This window comes from Cordyceps javanica, chromosome 7 (assembly GCF_051103115.1).
Source record: "Cordyceps javanica chromosome 7, complete sequence".
NCBI lineage: Eukaryota > Fungi > Ascomycota > Sordariomycetes > Hypocreales > Cordycipitaceae > Cordyceps > Cordyceps javanica.
In genome coordinates this window covers 2,289,851-2,305,629 of record NC_139301.1, presented here as the reverse complement: position 1 = coordinate 2,305,629, position 15,779 = coordinate 2,289,851, and the positions used below count along the sequence as shown (strand labels likewise).

Here is a 15,779-nt window from a genome sequence, read left to right as displayed (position 1 = left end):
GAAAGCAGCTAATGTCTTCCTTTTGACCAAGCAAGCGGCGACACTACATCCGAGGCACGCATGGCACGGATGAGATGATAAGACACATGAATATCTTTGAAGGGGGGCAAAAAGCGTTGATCTGTCTTCACTACTCGAATAGGTTACTCTACTACCTGTCACCGTACTCGGTTTGGCAAAATCAGCAACCAGCCTTTAAGCGATATTGAATAGCAATGAAATTATTGACCTCTATTCGCGTGCTATGGCGCCCCCCTCACACTTGGCGTGAAACAGAAAACAGAAGAATACCATACAAGTATATAATGAAAGCTTACATAACGTATGAACCGGTGGCTCGGTTCAGTGTGCGGCAAACAAGCAAATATAGACGCCCCAGACGACTCCAGCCAGCGCACCGAGCAAATTCCGTCCTTGCACCGACTTGACAAGCGTAAAGTTGACGAGCGAAATAACAGGCCAGAGCTTGTAGCCCGCCAGGATCAAAGGCCAAAACTCCTCCTTTGCCTCTGCCCACACGGTATCAAAATCCACGCGTGAGAAGTCGACGGCGTCGGGGCTGACCCAGTAGCTGACGGCCTTGGACACATTGGTGACGCGGGGCGCATGACCGCTGGCCATACGGAGGGACCGGGTAAAGGTGATAAACAAAAGTGTGTTGACGGCGGCGCCGACGGTCTGGTCCAGAAGGAACTTGATGGCCGTGTTGCGCGTGGACAGGGGTGCTGGCGGTGCCTTGTCGCCCGTCTGTTTGGAACGGGCCGCGGGCTCAGGGTGCGACGGGAAAGACGCCTCAATCAATTCTTGCCTGCCAGATAAGTAAAAACGGTGTCAGCTCCTTCTTTTGACTGCCTCATTGCGGCGAAAAAAAAAAAAGGACATCTGCAAGGCAAGTAGACGTACCACAGGAAGTTGGGCGGCGTGCTGACGATGATGAAGAGTAAGTACTGAAAGACGGGGATCCAATCGATAGATAACGGATCCTATAGAGCTGTTAGAAGACTAGAAATGAAGGGGAAAAAAAGTAGAAAAAAACACGAGCACTTTCAACTCGCGGCGGCCTGACCTTTTGCCTGTACGCTGTGATGCACTGTGCCAAGATACTGCTGAGGACGCCGAGGGCGGCCGACTGGACCGTCGCCGCTACAATCGGCGAAGGCATGGCGACCAAGTCAAGCGAAATACCGATACAGGAACTATTGAATACCACGTCCAAAAAGAGGTTCAATTAAAGATATAGCATAGGTGATGTAGAATGAGAAAGGGGGCCAAAGGTTGAAGAATGATAAAAAACAGTGACGTGCTACCGCCAGATTCACATGTGGGGCAGGCATGTCCTGAATCACTTCCCACCAACACACATGTTGCGGCAATTGACATGGAAGAATGATTCAAAGTCAACCAATGCCTGAGTAGTTTAGGAGTGTGTATTTACATAAGCCTCAGAGACTGTCGTGTCGGTGCAGTGGTCTTGGGACAGACGCGTGGAATCAACTGAACCAGGCAATTCTACACCTGAATGTGCTACTTGTACTTCGTTACATTTCTCATAGTTATTATTCTAAGTTAGAGGTTCGGCTACATCTGGCCCCGAACAGTCTGCGCCCACTGGTGCCCTTTTTGTAGACGCTAGTCCCCCCTTTCTCCTTTAAAGACTGAGCGCGGGCAGCTCTGGAAACATTCAAGCCAGAGTAGGAGAAGCCTCGTTATGTGCTGTACCAACTCTCCCAAGCTAGCTCCCGCTACTCCTTCATCTGGACTGGCAGCGACCTTAAGGCACGCCAAATTCATGCTCGTGTCAACACCCACATGAAGAAGAACTGTACAATGTACGAGTAAAAGAAGAGGAACTGGGTTCGCTGGTTGCGTTTCGCTCTCGAGTCAGTTTGCATCGGCCCGCCATTGCTGCCAGCGTTTTCGGGAAGTAGGACGTATTTCAAGGAACGCATCTGCGGCGGCGTTAGTGCTGCCATACCGGCATTGCCTGATTTTCACATACCAAGAAAAGAGAGTTGGCAAGGAATGTGTACAGAAAAACGGTCCAGCCAATCCAACCGCCAGTGCCCTTACCGCCGTTGACAATTTCGGCAACGGCAATCGTGGTGATGATGCCCACGAACTTGTAGCCAGAGTAGGCAATCAGATCGAAGAGCTGAGACTGGCTAGAGATACTAAGAAGGTAGCACCCAAGTTTCAGAGCAATAATTTCAACGATGACGACGACCAGTCCTTTTGTTGCAGTGTAGCCGAGAAGTTCGGGTTGGAAGTCGCCTCGAAGACCGGCAATGAGCGTCGAGAGAAGGATAAACGTGACGATGGCCATGACTAGATTGGAGTCAGAGAGTATTCGTATCAAGTCAAGTTAGCTCAAACCAACCTGGAATATACATGTCGGGGCTGTTGATATCCTCGCGCGGTGGCAGGTACCAGCCCTCCTGGCCGTTGGTTGCCGTGGCTTGCTTTCGCGCCCATGGCTTGTGCCGCCAAGGGAAGAGCACGAGGAAGAGCTTGTTGATGACGTAGGAGTTGGAAACGTTGAAGTAGTGCTTCAGAGCCGAGACGTTGACATAGCGACCGATCTGGCGAGCTGGTTAGTCGTCGAAGGGACGGGAAGGGAGGCGAGCCGGAGGGCAAGCGAGGGCGCACATTTTGCTCGACGTATTCTTGGCCATGTTTGAAAGCCGTCTGACCAAATTGGGCGGCGACCTGGGCGGTTGGATCATTCATGAACTGGCCGTAGGCGCCAAAGACGTTGCCCGTGCCGCCACCTTGCTGCTGATAGGGATTGCCGCCGTAGCCCTGCTGCGACTGTGCGGACCCCGGAGGAGGGGGAGGCGATCTGAGTTGGGGCACCGTCGATACGTGCTGAGGCACGGGGTGGTGCAGAGGGGGCGACTGCCCGTAGTTGGCTCGCTGCATCGTGAATTCGAGCTCTCTGCAGCGTGCAGATGGAGATGGCGGACGGAATGCGAGACGAGAGCTAGATGCGACTGTGGCCAAAGGCGAGCATAGAGGGCATGTGGTTGCGCTGGCCACTTTTTTTGGAGCCACCGATGCGCGCTATCAATACTACGAAGCTCCAGCTAGCTGAGAGCTGCCTGAAAGCTGCCTACATTTTTTTCTACGCCTAACTAAACGGTACCTGTCCTTCACTCGAATCCCCCCTGAGCCGAGAGTACATCTCACCACAGCCATCAGGCAGCTTGTACACTGCGCCACACTGTCCAAGGTCCAAGTACCTAAACAACTAACTTACTGCTGGACAGCCACAATCCCGCGCCTCGCAAGGGTGCTGCACGTGATACGGGCCAGACTCTTCCGGAAGGCACCACATTTCACCCGCCAGAGGCCCAGAGCACCTGGTTCCGCCAGCAGGTAAGGAAGCTAGCGCGGTGATACGGCAACGCCGCCTATAGCTTTCTTCATCGAAGGCCGCGACTTGCAGCATTTACATACATCACTGTGCCGAATTTTTCGAGACCGCCAGCGAGAATTCGTTCCTGTGCTGCGGACTGTGCGCCTCTTTTCTCACTCTCTCTTCGTATCCGCTCTTTCTATTCACTCCTCTTACCCTCTCCTTCTTTTAATTGTATCTCTTGTCACGAAACCCCCCACCACAGTTCGATCGCAATGCTGGACACATTCGAGATCATAACGACTTCCGGCGTTGTGCTTTGGTCGCGCACGTACGCCCCCGTGAACCCCTCGGTTATCAACAATTTCATCGCCGATACGTTCATCGAGGAAAGACACTCTGGAAATGTCGTGCAAAGTGCTCAATCGGCCTCCGCGAATCCCGCCTACAAGACTGACCACCACACTCTGAAGTGGACCATGGTAAAGGAGCTCGGAGTTATCTTCGTCGTATGCCGATGGCCGCTCTAATATGGCAAATCATAAGAAATACTGACTGTAAGGCAGGTTGTGTATCGGTCGCTTCTTCACCTGAGCTGGGTGGATAAACTCGTCGATAACATACGAACAATCTTTGTCAGTCTATATGGCGAACAAGTCAAGAAGCCGCACACCACCCTGGTCGAGTGTCACGGGTTTGACGACTACTTTGACCAACAACTTCGGGAGCTCGACAAATCCAGTACAGCCGACCCTAGCGAAGCGATTGACGACGCGGATAGCTCCCCCGACGGCAAGAGGCTTTCAGCTCCGGGCCTGACTTACAGGGGCCGTGCCGTCTCTGGTGATGCTGGCAAAGATGCTCCATCGGCCGATTCGACGCCCACCACATCACGACCGTCGACGCCTGCGAGCAGCAACCTAGTTGTCGCCAAAGCTGGGCCCGTGGCTAAAATGTCCAGACGCGCGCGCAAGGCCAAGCACGGCTCGGCGGCTGCTTCTTCCGGAGATGAATCCACTCGCTCGAAAAAGGGCACAAGTGGTAAGAAGGGTAGGAAGTGGGATGCGGACGGCTTTGCAGATGAAGAAGACGATGTGCAGCTCGACTACTCTGCGCAGGATGGCGACGGTGTTGGCAAGTCCAGTGCGGTAGAGTCGGTCGATTCAACCACCTGGGGCACGTCAGCCAAGGGCAAGTTTGTTCTGCGTGACCTTGGCGACGAGGTTCAGGGTATTCTTGCATCTGCAGAGGCGGAAAAGGCGGCTGCCTCGCGTGCGGCGTCCGCTAAAGCCGGTATCCTGGGCTCTGGCGTGAACGCCATCAGCGGACTCTTCCGCAATGTTGTTGGCGGAAAGACTTTGACGACCGAGGACCTCGCAAAGGCCATGAAAGGCATGGAAGAGCATCTCCTTCGCAAGAATGTGGCTAGAGAAGCTGCAGTGCGACTCTGCGAGGGTGTGGAAAAGGAGCTGGTAGGCACCAAGACTGGAAGCTTTGAAGGCAAGCTCCCCATCCAATTTACTCAGCGTCAATCGTATTAACAGTATTTGACAGGCATCAATGCAAGAATACAGACAGCCATGGAGGCATCTCTCACCAAGATGCTGACACCGACGTCGTCTCTTGACCTTCTCCGCGACATTGACTCCATTACGTCACCGCCTGTTACATCTCTTCGTCAGCGCCGGCCCTACGTCATGTCAATTGTCGGCGTCAACGGTGTGGGCAAATCAACCAACCTGTCCAAAATCTGTTTCTTCCTGCTGCAAAACAAATACAAGGTGCTCATCGCGGCCGGTGATACGTTTCGTTCCGGTGCCGTTGAGCAGCTGGCCGTACACGTCCGCAACCTGAAAGAACTGACGATGCGCGAGGGCGGGCAGGTCGAGCTGTACCAAAAGGGCTATGGCAAGGACGCCGCCACGGTGGCCAAGGACGCCGTCACCCACGCTGCGCAGGAGGGCTACGACGTGGTCCTCATCGACACAGCCGGTCGTCGGCACAATGACCAGCGCCTTATGTCGTCGCTCGAAAAGTTTGCCAAGTTTGCCCAGCCCGACAAGATTCTCATGGTCGGTGAGGCTCTTGTTGGCACAGATTCGGTCGCCCAGGCGCGCAACTTCAACGCTGCATTCGGTGCCGTCCGCTCCCTAGACGGCTTCATTATTTCCAAATGTGACACAGTTGGCGACATGGTTGGCACCCTGGTCAGCCTGGTCCATGCCACCAATGTGCCTGTCCTATTCGTGGGCGTTGGGCAACACTACTCGGACCTCCGTAACTTTTCCGTCAAGTGGGCCGTCGAGAAGCTACTCAGCAACAACTAGACGCACTCTTCTCCCCTCTTGGATAATGGATTACAGGCGGGCACCTATACCAATAGATACTACATTCATAATGCTTAAAACAGTACATTACAGTGTTATTTTTGCCCATTGATATACCCTTGCGTGTGAAGTATGTGGCTCAGATTTCATGTCACGCCATATTATATACGCAGCCACCGTAGGCGCAACAGAGTCTCGTTGCCCAGTACAATTGTAAGAAGTAAATTGTGGAAGTAGACACAGACACACAGACACACAAAAGGAGTGTCAGTAGTGGGAAATGAAATCAGATATCCTTTGGGTACAGTAGACACGTTCTCTCTCGCGCTATGCTTCAATAATATACAGAAACGGATAGTAAGAAGTAACGAGAAAAGGTGTAGCAAAAAAAGACATGTAAAATGGTGTTAAAAATGTATAGAAAGAATGTAAAGAGAAGAATAGAAGGCAGCAAGGTGACAATCGATGGAAAACCCATGGTGAAAATCCCCAAGAAAGACGATTATTTTTTTGGTTCGCATGATAAAAAAAAAGACAGTTCGCTATCGGTGCGCTTTTTCCAATCCATCTCGCTTTCCCGCTGGCTAGCCACTGTGTATTTGTCAATCTGCGGGCGGTTTGGTGGTTCCAGGACGGCGATGATTAGAGCGGAGAGTGATGAGTTGAAACAATAAATGATGAGACAAAAAAAAATCAAGGTAATAAAGCCGCCAAAACCAAATCCAAACAGGGGGTATCTTTCTAGGTCGCAATCTGTTTTTTTTCCGGTCCCCGTGGCGTTATGAACTTTGCGCGAGTGCCCAGTGGGCAATCGTCTTGAACTTCATCCGCGCAAACGAAAATTCCCAACTCCCCTTTTCTTGTCTCGTCTGCTCTTCCTGTTCCCTGCTGTTCTCGATATGATGCTCGCATGTGTTGGACAAAGGAAAAATATGTATAATGATGAATCAAGTGATAATGGTCGTGTTGACCGTTCAGCCGTGCCTCACTTCGCCTCAATCCTCGAAGAAGTCATGATCATCAAAGTCGCCAGGCTGCGCGTCAGAGTCATATCCGCTCTGGCGTATCATAAGTGGCGTTACTGGGTCTGCTGGCTGCTCCTGGCGACGCGTCGGCGTGGTGTCTTCTGGGGTCGCCTGTTCCTCCTCTTCCACGGCGGCTGATGACTCTGATTCTCCGCGTGGGCGGCTGTGCGCGCTGCCGTGGGTCGGAAACCGGCGTCCTGTGCTAGCAAAGGCTGTAGGCTGAGGCTTGCTGTCAGCCGTAGGTGTTTGACGCAGACCAGATGCAGGAGGTGTTAGGAGTCCGCTGAGAAGCCTAGATTGTTGAGCGCTGGGGCCCTTGCTTCGCGATGGAGTGGCGGCAGGGCCTGCTGAAGGCGAGCTGAGCACGCCAGATAAGAATGACGTCTGGCTAGATTTTCTCCATCGATCAAACGCATTGAAGCCAGATCCAATGGTCTGCGCGACCCGAGGAGTTGCAGCTTGGATACTCTGAGCAATGTTGGGCAGAGTGATAGCCGAGCCACCGTTCATAGCTCGCTCGCGCTCCTGCTCTTCCATCTGCAGGTTAGCCTTCAGTCTGATGGCAGCGTCTTTGACTCTTTCGCGGTCAAATGAGTCGACCGACAATGCTGTGATAATGTCCTGCAGATCGCTATGTCTCACAGCAAGGAGCTCACGTAGCCAGCTGATTTCGTCGTCACGCTTCGAAATCTTGGAAGGTGCCTCAGGGTCGAGCTTAGAAATGTCCTGCTCAAGCTCTTCGATACGTTGCTCGCGGGCCTGGAGTTGTTCTTGGAGGACCATAATGGATTCGCGAAGGGCCTGGGGCGAAATCTTCTCGGGCAATTCAGGGGCGGCGGCAGCGCGAGCGGTATTGACAGGAGCAGCAATTGTAACAGCACGGCCAGGTTCGAGACTAGTAGCCTTAGCGGTCCGGCTGGCGGCGGCTTGGGCAGCGGCGGCAGCGGCTTGCTTAGAGATCTCAAGTTTCTCTTCTAGATGCAAGATGCGGTCCTGAAGATGCTCAACCTTGGCTGAAGAGAGGCTAAGGCGCTCCAAGAGTGCCTCCTCGGATCGTTGAGAGTCCTCAGCAGCATTGCTGATCTGGCGCTCATAACGTGTCTGCATGTCTTCAATTTCGTTTTGGTGCTTGCGCTCAAGTTCTTCCAGAGCCTTAACCTTGGTCGTCTGTTCTTCCTCCATGAGCATGTCGTTGCGCTCCTTGGCGGTGTCGGCCTCGAGTCTGATGTTGTCAATCTCGGAACGGAGCTTGGTATTTTGATCTTCAAGTTCTTGACGGACAACGTTGACTTGGTGGTTGGCAGCATCAATCTCTGTCTGCATAGACATTCGGGTGCGTTTGACCTCGCTGGCGCCAGACTCTCTGGCCTCTTCGAATTCGCGCAAGTGGCGGGCTGCAGTCTGCTGGAGCCTGTCCTTCTCAGTACGGAGCTCGCCGAGAATCCCCTCGAGACGTGTGCATTCGTTGAGCGCACGCATGCCGCTTCGCTCGTTGAGCTGAAGGCGTTCCATCTCAACTTCGAGGCGCTCACGCGTTTTAGCCTCGGCTTGCAATCTAGCGTCCAGCACTTCTTGGCGGGCAAGCATAGCCTGGTCCTTTCTGATGCGTCTGGCGCTCTCTTCCGCAACCTCACGGGCAGCGTTCGCCATGTCCTCTTGGAGGGACATGAACTTACCACGCCATGATTCACGGAGACGCTCATTTTCTTGCAGCTGAGCAGTGAGGGTGTGGAGGGTTTTTTGAAGACTCTTGTTTTCTTCGCTCACAACAGCGAGCTCGCCAGCGTTGCGGCGAGCGTTCTCATCAGCCCGCTCAGCCTCGGTGCGCCAGTGCGTATTGTCTTGGCGGACCTCCTTCAAGTCGCCCTCAAGGGCGTTGAGCTTGTTGGTCATCTCGCTCTGGGACTGGCTTGCGTTGTTGGAAGCAGCTTCTAGCAGGGTCATGCGCATAGCCTTCTTGCCAGCAACCTGCTCCAACTCCTTGATCCTGCGATCACGTTCCTCAAGGGTTTCGGTTAGACGACTTTCCTCCTCGGAAGCATGCTTAAGTTGCCGCTGTACATCACAGAGCTTGTCCTCGAGAAGGCGGCGCTGCTTGAGCTCCTCCTCGGTCTTCTCTTCTTGCAGCCTGAGACGCTCTTCAAGATCCCCCACACGCTGATCGTACACGCTCTTATTGATAATTTCAACCTCGACGCGAGTCTCAGCAGTGTTTAGCTTGCGTTCGAGCTCGGCGGCAGCGTCTTCTGCCTCGCGACGTTTCTGTACTTCCTGCTCAATCTTGTGCTGTTCGAGTTGTAAGCGCTGCTCCAAGTCGATGTTCTTTGTTTGCAGCTGATCTAGCTTAGCGAGGATAGCATCATCAGACTTTGACGTGCTTGGTCTGAAATCTTCAGCATGCCCATCCGCGATTTCGCGGCCGAGGTGCGGCAAGCTCGTGAACGTGCTCATTTGGGTCTTCATTTCCTCGATAGCCTCCAAAAGGACAGAATGATCCGCGGACGGCGCCTCAATCGCGTCGTGGTTGTGGCGTGATTGGGCAGCCAGGGCCTCTGTAACGGCGACGCGGATTTGGTCCATGCGGCGATCTCGGCGCGGGCTCATGGAGCGGTTCACAATCAGTTCGTCGTCCTCATCATCAGCATCGCTTTCCTGGTTTTCACCAGTCGTACTTCTGATCTCACGGCGGGATGAAGGAGCACGACGACTCTTGCTCCCGAGAGCGGAATGAATCGAGAGCAGCGTCTTTTCCATGGGCTCAAGGCGTGTCGCCAATAAGTTACCAACAATCTCGTTAACCCTGCCATCGAAAAATTGCGTCCTGCTCTCGAGTTTGGACTGCTCATCCTCGGAGAAAGCAGCTTCCCAGTCGCTCGCAGGCATGGCCTCATGCTCCTGCCCATTGTCCCAGGTATCGGGAGGGTCGATGAAGGGGTCCTCTAGCTGAGAGTCTCCGGGGTACGGGGGAACTGGCTGATTAAACTGAGGAACAAACTCATGGGCAACTGCCCGCAGGGTGTAGGACGGTTGTCGGCTAATGGCAGGAGTAGGCTGGTTCCAGATAGATTTCTCGAGGGGCTTCTTCTTAACGCCCATGGTTGGGTCTATCTCCATTTGCTGCATAACGGCATCAATCTCCTCAAAAGTTGGCTCATCTACCTTCGCATCCTTCTTGATGGGCTCTTCAGTGAGGTCTATCAGGGTGTTCTGGGTCTCAATAGACGGCATCACATCGGCGGGCGGGTTTTGAGCAGTGCCCTCTTCGGGCTGGGACTCTGAAGTAGGGGTTACAACAGGTGTAGGAGCAAAAGAAGCCGCGGGAGCAAGGGAGGCGGTGGGAACAGGGGAGGCAGCTGGAGCAGGAGAGGCAGCTGGAGCAGGAGAGGCAGCTGAAGCGGGAGAGGCAGCTGAAGCGGGAGAGGCAGCTGGAGCAGGGTCAGCCCGAGCAAAGCGAGAGGCCTTGAGACCCTTCGGTTTGGCGGAGGGCATTGGAGATGAGAATTGAGACTCATCCGAGACTTTGGGGGAGACTTTCTTCAGATCAGAAATGCTACCCGAATGCGTCATCTTGACCGGGCTCGGCTCTGCGCGGGTTAGTGTAGCGGGTGATTCCTCTCCATAAGAAAGAGCTCCAGGCGAGAATGGGATAGCGGTGGCAGAGAGTGAGTTTCTCTTGTGGGCTTGCCTTTTCGATTTGAGTTCTGCAGAATGTTGTGCCTTGTGGCTGTTGATAACAGCATCCTTTGCGGTTTGGAGAGGCTCCCATTCATTTGTGTTGGCATCAGGAGACGTTTCAGAAGGCGCAGCAGTTGTTTGCTTAGTCTCTACAATGTCACCATTGCCAGCGGACGACATTGAAGTGTCAATGAATAGAGCGTTATCATTGGTACTCTCCGAGATGCTGGCGAGCGGCATCTGGGCAAATGAAGCGACATCTTGATTATCTGGCGCAAGACTTCTGGCGCGCTTGGCTCTCGACTCATCCTGAACGGGGCGGCCGTCGCTGTCCATCTCATCCTCGCCCGATTCTTCAGTGACACCCAACAGGGGTGACTTGGCCGACGATCTACTAGAAGGTCGGATGATAGGAATGGCTTTGGATTTGCGGGTCGGGCGGGCGGTTTCACTGGTGTCAATGTTGATGTCCCCAAAGATAGAGTCTGTACGGCCCTGGTGGCCTTTTCGAGGCTTGTTGAGCGAGTTGGCGAGGGACTGAAATGGTGTAAATGATGGCGCGTCGGGTCTGAACTTGGGCCCCGAAGTAGAAAAGCTAAACTCAGTCTGGCCTGGAGTGAACGAAGGAGAGCCAGCATCCATACCGAAACCAATGCTACCGAATTCAAGGGGGGGCGCAGGCTCAACATAGTCGTCGACTCCAGCGTTGAAGACGGCGGGCTGGAAGCTCGCCGCGCCAGGCTGAAAAGTAGGGGGAGAAGAGAAGTTGAAGAGACCCGGGGTGAAGTTGCTAGTAGGATTGAACTTGAACTCGGGCGCCTTGACATTGAGTTTCGAGGTAGACGGTTTCCTATCGTGATCGGGAACGTTAACGTGTTCGCTGGCATTATTCCAGGGGTTGCTCGCTCCCGACATCGTCTTTTGGTGTTGGTGGAGCATGGCAGGGAAGTCAAAGCTTTGCACAGGCGTGCCCAGGTTACTGGGGTTTGTCTCAATCTCGTAGGTGTCGTCGCCCTCAGGCTTGTTAGATTCGGGGATGCCATTGAGTCGGCTAAATGCGGAATCATCGGGTTGCGCATCGTGGTCTCTGAAGAACGTTTGCGTAAGAGATTGGCCACGACTGTGAGGGCGGGGATGATGAAGGACAACGGGCTTAGCCTGGTCATTGGCGAAGTGCTCTGAAATAGCCAAATTGCCCGAGGCTTGGCGGTCGTGAGCCGAAGCAAGATTCTCGTGGCTGGTAGCAGGGTTACCCTGAGCCTGAGGGTTGTAATCCTCATGCTCGAGCTGATTGCGTAGTTGCTCCTCGAGGTGATACTGAGCATCTTGCATTTCGGCCTGCATCGAAACCGGGCGCGGCTTGGTGGGCTCTGGCGTTTTGGATGGACTCTTAGAGTATTCCTCAGTTTGCTCGTCTTCTTCGTCATCCTCGCGTACTTGTTGTAGGTGAGGCGATGCTCTTGCCATCGGTTGAGGGAAGTACTGCAAAGAATGGTGCCTTTGGTGGGCGTTAAATGCGGGACTGCCTGACATAGGGAAGCCGTCGAGGTCATAAGGTGACTGCGGTGAGACGACGCCGTTTAGGCTGAGAAGTGGCGAATCAATGCGAGCAAGACTTTGCAAAATGCCGGCCTGGTTCTGCCATCCCTGGACCTGCGACATCTGGAATGGAGAGCTGCCAGTCGGTAGCGAGATGGACTGACGAGGGTTGAACTTGCCCTGGATGTGCCCAAAGGGAATCGGAGAAGCAATTCCGGGGCTCTGGGTTGTGGTAGTGGTGCCGGATAGCAGCTGGGACTGGAAATTGAAGCCAGGGTTGCTCGATGCCGACGACGTGGGAATTGGCGGCGAGAATGGCAGTGGAGGGTATTGTGCAGACGCCTGGCGAGAAGGAATAGTGAGCGATGGTGAGATGGATGGAGCAGGGGGTTCCTCGGCATCAGAAACACCAAGCGCTCTGAGCTTGGCTTCTTGAAGCTCCTGGACGTAGTTCTTCCATGCATTCAGGTCTGGCAGTGCAACTGGATAGCGGCCAGTTGATCGCTCCTTGGTCAGTTCCTCGGCTGAGGGCCAGCAGTCTCGGCTCTGGGATTCATCGGTGCCGAGGGGTTGGTAGTCATTAACAACCAGATCGAATCCGTCGACGTTGTACCCGAGCTCCCTCCAAGATGCAAACATGCCCTCGATTTCTTGGGGGCGCAAGGGCATGGGAGCCTTGCCAGGCTTGCCACGGTCGTCATCGCGAGGGACCAAGATCATAATATTCTTTCCTTTCCATGGAACCTTTTTCTTGATTCGAGGCGTCGTAGGGTCTTTTGGCAAGGACTTTTCTTTGAGTCTTTTGGGCGTTGAGGGGATGGGCACCGGAGCAATGGTCTCCGTGGTTGTGTTGGTGGGCACGTCGGCAACCTCGCCTGATGGTCCCGAAGACGGGTTTGATGCGGTATGGGCCAACTGTTCTGTAGGTGTAGTGTGTCCCTCCTCGGCAGACTTGCTGGTAGGTTCGCCGTGCCGGGGAGGGGCCTGGGAGGCCGCCGGCTCGGCCATCAGCTCAGGTTCTGAGGTCATACTCGTCGAGTTACCCAGCTTGATACCTTTTCCTTCGGAAGGTCTGAGAGTCTCGATACTGGCACTCGCACGAGGATGTCGCGTCTGCTTCTTGGCAGCTTTGGCGGTTTTGACAGCTCTAGGAGTAAGCTCGCCGAGCCAAGCTAATTCGGAGCCGCTCAGTGAAGAGTGCTCGCTATCGCTACCGTCGCTGAGCCAGAGTCGAGGCTCAATGTTTCCCTCTCCGGCAGCTGTGTGAGCGCGGATCCAGTCCTCGGTGAGTCCTCTATTGCTGCGCCTGACCCTGTTGGCGAGAACGGCGGCGGCGGCGCTGAGCGGCTCACGGGTTTCCGTGTCTGGCAGCTGCGGAAATTGAGGAGCCGGGCGAAGAAACGGGGTGTCTATATCTAGGTGATGAATCGGCGATTCCTCGGAGAGATCACTGCTGGAGCTCTGGCGACGGACGTTGCGGTCGTGCGGGGGGTAAGGTGAGCCCCAGCTGGCCGTCGCAAAGACGTCGTCGGTTGCTCGAGTTGGCGATCGGAGCAGAGCTGAAACTCGGTCAGGCAGCTTCGGCGCTGGGAGCTCCGGTGCAGGAGGAGAGGATTCAAGGTCCGCGTCGTCGTCTCCGTCGGCGGTAGAAGCCGTAGACAGGGCCGGAGAGGTTGGTCGTTCCTCCTGCGAAGGAGAGTCTCCAGAACCGTCCAGTGCCGGCGCACGTGGAGGGCTGGCAGTTGACGACTTCGGGGACGACGTCGTAACTGAATGTCTGATGACAGTCGCGACAAGCTGGTCAGTAGAAAATTACGGCAGCGACAAAAAAACGTGTAGATCAGGGGGACCCGCGGCTGTCGGGTGGTGACACCGCATAATCCGTTTACACGGTTGGGCGGGCGTTTGCTTCCTTACCAACTGAGATCAGCGCAGACGATGAACTTGTCGCCTGCCACTGATACTCTCGAATGCGTCGTATCAAGTCGACTCTCGTGGTCTTTTCTTCTTTTTCTTCTTTTTCCCCAAATCCTAGATCAGAGGGTCGATAAGGGAGTCTGCGGTGCTCAGGTGTGTGGGTACGCGTCGCGTCGATTTTATGACGACCCTTTTTGGCAATTTAAAGGGGGCGGGTACGCTGAGAGAATCCCAACTTATAGCGATATGGGGAGAGGCGGCATCAAGAGCGGGGGAGAAGAAGACAAAGCCGAAGCAGATTAGAAGACGAGGACAAGATGTGTCGATGCGACCGGACACATCGGAGGGCAGTGCAATCGCGACCGAGGTGCGAAGGATGTATGAAGAGAGCTGGCTTGGACTGGCGGCATTGAAGGTTGGGGGATTGATTACATCGGGTGGGTGAACTGACTTCCTTATGGAGCCCAGCCACCGCCAATGGAGGAAAGACGCAGGGCTTGTAAAAGGATTAGTAGCGAAGAGGTACTTGCCTAAGATGGATAGGTACTTACCAAGGTAAGTAAGTACTCGTTACTTTTAGGTTCCGACCAGTACTCAGTGTACTTATTAAGTAGTGGTCTTTTTTTGTGTACCCAGTATGTGTGTGTTGACCGCACCTTTGCCAGCAGCTTTTTTTTCCTTCCCTATACCCAGTAAGTAACTAAGTACTAAGCCGATTTTCTCTGCAAGTCAAATTTTTTCGACCGCGTCAAAGCTTGGTGCACAGCGGGCCTGGCATGACCAGGTATGGCCAGATGCTGGGGTATCGCAAGTACAGATACTTGAGGTACAGGGGTGCTGAATCAACCCCCGTGATGAACTGTACCTCACACTATTCAACTCTTGCGGCAGAAACAAACCTGTGCCCCAGCAATAGCATGTATCTGCTAACGATTGCGAGCGGCCGCGTTCGAGTTAAAAAGTAGCTCGGAGTACCTGAGCACCAGCCCAGCACATCCCAACAATGAGGTCACTGGTAAGTAAGTACGGAGTGATCTGTACTTACTCAGTACGGATACTGAGAGTGCAAGGAGTGAGAGGCGGGAACAGGGCATGAGTTCTATCTGTGTTGCGAAGAAGAAATTATCCAAGTCCTTCTTTCTTTTTTCAGTTCTGCGCACACCTTTCCTGCACCGATGCATTGTTAGAGCTCTCTTCATGTGCAAAGACTGGTGATATTTGTCATCGACCAGAATGCACAGTTGGCTACATAAAATCGAGTACCGAGGTATCTGAGCAATTGGTAAAGGCACTTTTTTACTACTTACGTACGGGCGGCCGAGGGAGCCAAAGGAAAAAAATATAGAAGTACGGAGTCCACAAGGGCAATGAAAAAGCTGGGGCCGCTATCCCGAAAGCACCCAGTAAAATGATGACGCCCACTTTCTGCCCAAGTCTCTTGGGCTTGGCTCCACCAGAACAGTCACCACAAGCTGGCCTGAAAGAGTTAGACCCAGGGGACCACCCGGGTGCTTCCCGCACAAGGTCCAGCATTTTCAGCGGGGAGAGGGCGAGGGCTTTCTTTCTTTGGCTGGTGGGCAGGCAGGGTCTCTGAGTGCTGAGTACTTAGTATACAGTTTGAAGCAAAGCAGAGTAGGACACGAGTGGGTAAGTAGGAGAGGAAGTGCTGATATGTGAGCCTAACAACGTGCAGTCAGAGGACATCAAACTCCGATTCCTTAGCTTATCAGCTTTGAGTAGGTATTTGGTACTACTTAGTGAGTACCTAGCAAGTATCCGTACGTAGTAGCAAGTAGCGGTTCCCAGTAACTTACTTAACCTTTCTGGCGTTGCTTCTTTCCACGCCAACCAACCTCGACGTTACCCAACTCACTTACACTTTCCACTGGGGTGAAACGAATACTTACCCCGATGATATTATTCCCGGCCTGCGCTACGTCT

General features: G+C 53.8%; 4 protein-coding genes across 4 annotated transcripts; 1 reads left to right on the top strand and 3 right to left on the bottom strand.

Moving 5' to 3' along the window:
* Positions 1–342: 342 nt before the first annotated feature.
* Positions 343–1,162, bottom strand: V2A60_010185 (Mpv17/PMP22 family protein; the record flags this gene model as incomplete). Its single annotated transcript, XM_083261446.1, has 3 exons — positions 343–808; positions 904–983; positions 1,067–1,162. 3 exons carry the CDS (start codon positions 1,160–1,162, stop codon positions 343–345), a joined length of 642 nt encoding a protein of 213 aa, XP_083117572.1.
* Positions 1,163–1,787: 625 nt separating this feature from the next.
* Positions 1,788–2,919, bottom strand: V2A60_010184 (protein transporter YIF1; the record flags this gene model as incomplete). Its single annotated transcript, XM_083261445.1, has 4 exons — positions 1,788–1,949; positions 2,000–2,325; positions 2,378–2,579; positions 2,647–2,919. The coding sequence occupies 4 exons, from the start codon at positions 2,917–2,919 to the stop codon at positions 1,788–1,790; spliced, it is 963 nt and encodes a 320-aa protein (XP_083117571.1).
* Positions 2,920–3,630: 711 nt separating this feature from the next.
* On the top strand, positions 3,631–5,682 carry V2A60_010183 (signal recognition particle receptor subunit alpha; the record flags this gene model as incomplete). Its single annotated transcript, XM_083261444.1, has 3 exons — positions 3,631–3,864; positions 3,922–4,855; positions 4,910–5,682. The coding sequence occupies 3 exons, from the start codon at positions 3,631–3,633 to the stop codon at positions 5,680–5,682; spliced, it is 1,941 nt and encodes a 646-aa protein (XP_083117570.1).
* A 995-nt stretch (positions 5,683–6,677) lies between these two features.
* Positions 6,678–13,799, bottom strand: V2A60_010182 (uncharacterized protein; the record flags this gene model as incomplete). Its single annotated transcript, XM_083261443.1, has 2 exons — positions 6,678–13,690; positions 13,772–13,799. The coding sequence occupies 2 exons, from the start codon at positions 13,797–13,799 to the stop codon at positions 6,678–6,680; spliced, it is 7,041 nt and encodes a 2,346-aa protein (XP_083117569.1).
* Between the last annotated feature and the right edge of the window lie 1,980 nt (positions 13,800–15,779).